A 6,012-nucleotide genomic window follows, 5' to 3' on the forward strand; every position below is an offset into this window, starting at 1 on the left:
AAAAGGTGAAGGGAGTGAGGGGGAGACTGGGATTGGACTGGGTGGGATATTAAAAGGTGCATCAGAGTGTAGTTGAGGGATAGTGACTAGTTGGGATCCAATGAGGCAAATCCCCTGTTTCTCCATGGGCTGTTTTGGATATCGAGCCCTCATAGTTTGTACATGTCTGTGAACGCATTGTAAACACATTTATTTTCCAACTTTGCAAATGACACAAATGTGAGATCAAAGAACTTTTTTTTTTTTTTTTGGCCCTTTTTGGAAATGGTACTCTAGCTGCTGGGGTTTATAAAGTATTTTACTGAGTCGGTTGTATCTGGAATGAGCCGGATACTGGCTCCCAGTGACAGGTTTATCCTGGGATTGGTACAGATTCCTTCAGGAATATCCCTTACTGGCTGACTTGTTCTATTGGTGACTGTTGGCACATCCACGATACAGCTCAAGTCTAAACTCCCTCAAGTCACCCCTCACCCCTCACCCCCCACCCCCCTCCGCTGTACTCGCCGACTCCTCCCCCCAACCTTTTAAATTTCTCCCCCATTCTTTTCCCATCTGGACCCCCCCCCCCCTGTCTCTGTCACCCCCCACACCCCTTCCCTATCCCTGTCACCTCCCTCCGGCCCCCTACACCCCCTCCCTATTTCTGTCACCCCCTCCAGCTCCTCTGCCCCCCTCCCTATCCCTGTCACCTCCCTCCAGCCCCCTACACCTCGTGTCTGCTCGCTGAGGCCTGGCCAGGGTCAGGCAGGGCATGTGGATCATGAGCCCTGGTGTGTACCCAGTTACTCCCTCCCCTCTCTCTATACATTGCCCTGTGGCACCTTGCCCTTGCCCTCTGCCCCTCTCTGCCTGAAATCCTTTTGAGTGAATTGCAGTGGGACTGGATTAATTTGTCAAGGTGACTGTGACATTTTGCATAGCTTTGGGATTTTTGCATAGCTTTGGGACTTTTGTCTCCAACTTGAAACTGAAAGCATTTTATAATAGTCACATCCTGACATTCCTGCAGTGGTGGGGGTGAGTTTTTTGGCGTGCCTGGGACTGTTTGCTCTCCTGAGCTCTCATTAAATCCAACCTTGCAGATATAAATGCGGTGGCAGTTCGGAGTTAAATCCCACCACATTTTCTACCCCCCCCACCCCCACCCCCCAGGGTTTGATCCTGCAGAGAAATGGGGCATTGGGTTCGTCACTGGTTTTACAGGGTGTGTTTGTAGCCCTCTGATGGTGTAGATATGGGGCACGGATGTATGGAACCCGCCAGCCTGTGCTTGAGAGGGGGGGGGTGGGGGGAGGCCTGTCCCCCAGTGAAGCCCCTGCGTGTGCAGGGTTGGCGCATGACCAGGAGGAAAGGGTTGAAGCAGACAGGCTGGTAAACGTTGCCCCCTCCAACTCCTTTCCCATTTCGGAGCTTGTAGATGCTGAGCCTTGACACACAGAGAGAGGCTTGTGACCATTTGGTCTGGCCCAGCCCTTGAACAATTCATTCATTGAAGCTTGTCTCGGGTGATGCCAATAGAAATTCTGTTGGCAATGTTTTATTTTTTTGTTAAGGCATCTGACAGTTGTTTGAAAGTGAAATGGCACACTTGGAATTCTGTGTGTGCGTGTCTATCTCGCCAACCCACACTGTACACCCACATGTTGTGGCATCTGTCACCCGCATTGGCATAGGCACAGAGACTCCTTTCCCTGCTGCTGTTGTTGGGGGTGGTGGGGGGGACCCCATTTTCCTTCCCTCTTGGCGCCTGGTGGGTGAGGGGTCTGCCTCTGGCCTCTTCATTCCGAGCTGAGGACGTGGGCTGGTGGCAGGAGTGTCCTCTGTGGCCCCTTTAAGTTGGGGAGGGGTGTGGAGGGAACAACGGTTGGCCGTTGCTAGTTTGGGAAGAGGATTGCATCAGCTGCGGGGCAATTGTATCCAAGACCTGGACGTATTTTCTATGTCTGCATCTCCCTCTGTGTGTGTGTGTGTGTGTCTCTCTCTCTCTCTGTGCCACTACCTGCCAGAAAAGCAGACCAAAGTCAACGCTGACGACAACGCATAACAGGTTATAGACCAGCTTGGGCCTTCCGTGTTTCTTTTTTAAATTCCCTCTTGTGTATTTGGCAGACAGAGCCCCAGTGTTGATGTGTCTGGTTACCAGGTGGGGAATGACGTAGATCTTAGTGTAGCTGAACAGGCAGAGGTACACACACTCTCTCTCACACCTTTTTTCCCTCTCTCAATCTGCCACATTGTGGGGGGGCATCTGTTTTGGGGCCCTCTTCATGGGGTAGGGGGGACATTTGCTGCCCCCCCCCGCCCTCCCTCATTGAGAAGGTTGGGGGTGAGCTGCCATCTTGAACCACCGCAACAGCACCCCTCCCCCACCCACCCCTGTTTGGTATAGGGACACCCCGCACAGTGGGGTTTGACCCAGAAAGAAAAGCCAATCTATTTCCAAGTCAGGATCGTGTCTGTGTGTGTGTGGTACTTGCAAGGGGCTGGTGTTCCCGTGTATCTGCTGCCCTTGCCCTTCTAGGGGTTTAAAAGTCATGGGTTTAGAGGGTGCTGTCCAAGGAGCCTTGTAGACGGTACACACTGCTGCGACTGAGCGTCGGTGGTGGGGCGAGTGGGTGCTTGTGGATGTGGTGCCAATCCAAGGCAGGAGGGGTGCTGCTTTGTCCCTGGACGATGTTGACCTTCTCGAGTGTTTGTTGGAGTTGCCCCCCCCATCCAGGGCAAGTGGGGGAGTGCGGTGGAGTCTTCCCTCACGCTCGGTCCTTGTCAATGGTGGGGTCCAGATGTCTCTGGCGCGCTCTCTCCGCCGTGTTGGGGACTCCCTGCTACCCCCCACCTCCATTCCGAGGCAGGAGATGGTTCGGGAGAGCGAGTTCGGAATGTATGCTCCCGCTTTGGCAGTTTCGTTTGAAACGAAGTGAGACAGCTGAGCCAAGCATCCCCATTGGCAACGGGTTTCATGATTTGGTTTTGAGGTTGGAGCTGGCCACAAGTCAAACAAAGAAAAAACACCCCTTTGAAAGCCAAGGCATCCATTTTGGATGAGACATGAAACAATAGGATCCCAGTGTGGTGTTTCTTCTTTTTTTTTTCAAAACATTTGTAAAATGGTTCCTCCTATGTTTTTAAGTGCTGTTCGGGCCTTCTCTGGGAGTGCGGGGAGGCCTGGAAACTTGCGCAGTGCTTTTTTTTTGTCTGTCTGTCTGTTTCTGAGACGAGAGCCACATGTTTCTTTTCCTTTTTAAAAAGGAAAAGATTGAAAGTAGGCCATTCAGCCCCTTTTTCCAGTCAGCTGCCCCCATTTCAATAGGATCTTCCAACCCGCTTCTTCCCCCCCCCCCCCCCCCCAAACCAATTCGGGAAAACATCCAATGTTCTGGCCCCAACTGCTTTCTGTGGCAGAGAATTCCACAGGATCCCTGCTCTCTCTGATTTTTTTTTTTTTTTTCGAAGACGATGTTTTCTCCTCCTCTCAGTCCCACTGTGACCCCCTGGTTGTGGACCCCCACCCCCAACCCCGTGTCATCAGGAACATCCCTTTTTCCCTTGTCCAATCCTGTTAGAATTTTACTGAGAAGCAGGAATAATGGGAAGGGAACAGACTGTCCTCTGAGGACCCGTATCGGGATGGCTGGGGTTGGGTGATGTTTCCAAGTCTCTGGAAAGCGTTGAATTCATCACTTCCAATCGTGCTGGATTGCCCAGTCTGCTTCAACAGAGCTGGGAGAGAGTGAGCTGCAGGATTGAGAGACGGGGTACAGAAATACAGAGCAGAGTTTCATCATTTGTCTCCCTCTCCTGCAGGGCTGGGCCAAAGACAGAGACTGAGGAAGGGGGTGTCTCGGAGGAGAATTCTAAAAGCCAGGGTCAAACGTCACTTGAGATACTGGGTGAGCTGGGAGGTGCCTGGTTTCTGCGTCTGAACAGTCTGATCTATCCATGTGTCGAGTTAGATAGTGAAAGAATGTCAGTAGTTTACAGCAGGATTGCAAGTCTCCAGTTTAGCACGGGCACCCTGTCTCCAACATTCCCCAGCCCTGGCTTTTGTACTCCTTCCCAAAGTCTGGATTCCGAAACTGGCTCGTGATGATCCAGTTCGGAGCGTCACTGAATAGTTCAGGAAGATCCTGCGCTAAACCTCCAGTCCTGGATGGAGCCCTGAAGCAGGCATGCTTCACATTAACAAAAGCAGTGGAAAGAGAGGGATTGGCGTCTGTGCAGCTTAAACACTATCCCACAAATAAAATCCCAAACACTCACAATCACACACAGTCTGTCTCTCTGGCTGTCTGTGTCTGTCTCTCGCTCTCTGTGTCTCTCGTCAGAAGGACAGATGGGAAAACTGGTGTCTGGTCTGTGTGTGTGAGAGAGAGACAGCATCCATCTCTCTCTGTCTGCAGGCTCTAGCTGTTTTCCCCACTCTCTGATACTCCTGGCACTTGCAGCTTTCTAACCCACTGTGGCTCAACCAATCTGAGGGCTATTGCCAGGCAGAATTTCCTTTTAACCTTGAACAGTCGGCAATACCACCCTAGGCGGGTGCAGTTGGATCTGGAGCTGGTATGAGGTCATGGTGTGTGTGGATCCGAAGCAGTGCAAGATAGTAGGAGCAGAATTAGGCCGTTTGGCCCATCCAGTGTGGAATCATGGCTGACATGTTCCTCAACCCCGTTCTTCTGCCTTCTCTCTGTAACCTATGATCCGCTTAACAATCAGGAACCTATCTACCTCTGTCTTAAATACACTCACTGACTTTGCCTCAGAGGGCTGTGGAGGCCATGAGTTCCACAAATTTTCCCCCCCCCCCCCCCCCCCAACGACTGAAGAAATTGTTCCTCATTCTCATTTCCATTTCCAAAGGGTCATCCCCTCACCTGGAGGCAGTGCTCTCGGGTCCTAGTCTCTCCTACTCGTGGAAATGTCTTCTCCACGCCCACTCTATCCAGGGCCTCCCGGTGTTGTATGCCTTTCAATCCTTCTGGACTCCAAGTACAGAGCCACAGTCCTCGACCTCATGACAAGTCCCTCATGCCCCTGAGGGTCCTTGTAAAACCTGCTGTGGACCCCCTTTCCCAGTCCGGCATATCTTTCCTTTAGGTACAGGCCCCAAAACTGCTGACGATATCCCAAGTGCAGTCTGACCAGAGCCTTGTACAGCCTCAGCGATACTCTGGGCAGGGGGGGTGGGGGTTGGCTTCAGTTGGAACTGGAGTTAGCGAAGGTGGCAGGAGAGTGGGGAGAATGGGTTGCGGGGCGAATGGTGGTAGTTTGGTTGCAGTTTTAAAACCGAGCTGCCTTGCAGCTGTTTTGAACCCTCCTTATCACTGGGCACTGGTGAGTTTAGTCACCCTGGGGCAGGGGAATTGTCAGAGGATTGAACAACCAGATAAGGCTGTGGCAAGGCCTTGTCCTGTTTCCACATCCCAACAAAACCACTCTCTCTCTCTCTCTCTCTCTCTCTCTCTCTCTCTCTCTCCCTCTCCCTCGATGTTAATTTTTAAAATGAGGATCTATTATTAAACATGTCCGAGCCAGTATCCGTTCCAAGCGAGAGGTTAAACAAAGCTCTTCTGGAATACCTAAGTTGAACATATGACTGGGCTCGGTGCAGCCTAGCAACCAATGGCCTGTGTTTGAGAACAGACGGATGTTGTGCCTCAGGAGAGAGGTGCCCACAGCTGGGAGCTGTGGGATCACACTGTGCACTGTCAGAGCAGGATAGGAGGGGTCCACACAGGGCACCTTGCGCCAGCAAGCTGGGGAGGTTAGACATCACCGCTATCCGTTACTCAGCACAGAGCAGGCTATTAGTACACTCAAACATCCCCCATGGATCAAACCTCTTCACTCCCACCTGACACCATTTACCTCCCTCCTCCCTCCTCCCTCCTCCCACCTCTTTTTTTTCCCCCCCCCCCCCCCCAATGCCCCTTCCTATCTCTGTCACCTCCTCCCAGCCCCTCCCACCCTTCCTATCTGTGTCACCCCCTCCCTATCCCTGTCACCTCC

The 6,012-nt window shown here is 52.2% G+C and overlaps 2 protein-coding genes across 2 annotated transcripts in view; both read left to right on the forward strand.

Annotated features, from left to right (window-relative positions):
* Positions 1-4,567, forward strand: part of LOC125487869 (prelamin-A/C-like) — an 8,677-nt gene extending 4,110 nt beyond the window's left edge. Inside the window, exon 3 of the mRNA XM_048620338.1 lies at positions 3,808-4,567. Within this exon, the coding sequence (XP_048476295.1) occupies positions 3,808-4,090 (283 nt within the window). The 3' untranslated portion in view covers positions 4,091-4,567. The remainder of the gene's footprint in view (positions 1-3,807) is intronic.
* Positions 4,568-5,244: 677 nt separating this feature from the next.
* Positions 5,245-6,012, forward strand: part of prcc (proline rich mitotic checkpoint control factor) — a 26,126-nt gene continuing 25,358 nt past the window's right edge. The window contains exon 1 of the mRNA XM_048620286.1: positions 5,245-5,337. Within this exon, the coding sequence (XP_048476243.1) occupies positions 5,245-5,337 (93 nt within the window). The remainder of the gene's footprint in view (positions 5,338-6,012) is intronic.

The sequence above is a fragment of the Rhincodon typus genome, chromosome 46 (assembly GCF_021869965.1).
Source record: "Rhincodon typus isolate 14 chromosome 46, sRhiTyp1.1, whole genome shotgun sequence".
NCBI classification, from domain to species: Eukaryota; Metazoa; Chordata; class Chondrichthyes; order Orectolobiformes; family Rhincodontidae; genus Rhincodon; species Rhincodon typus.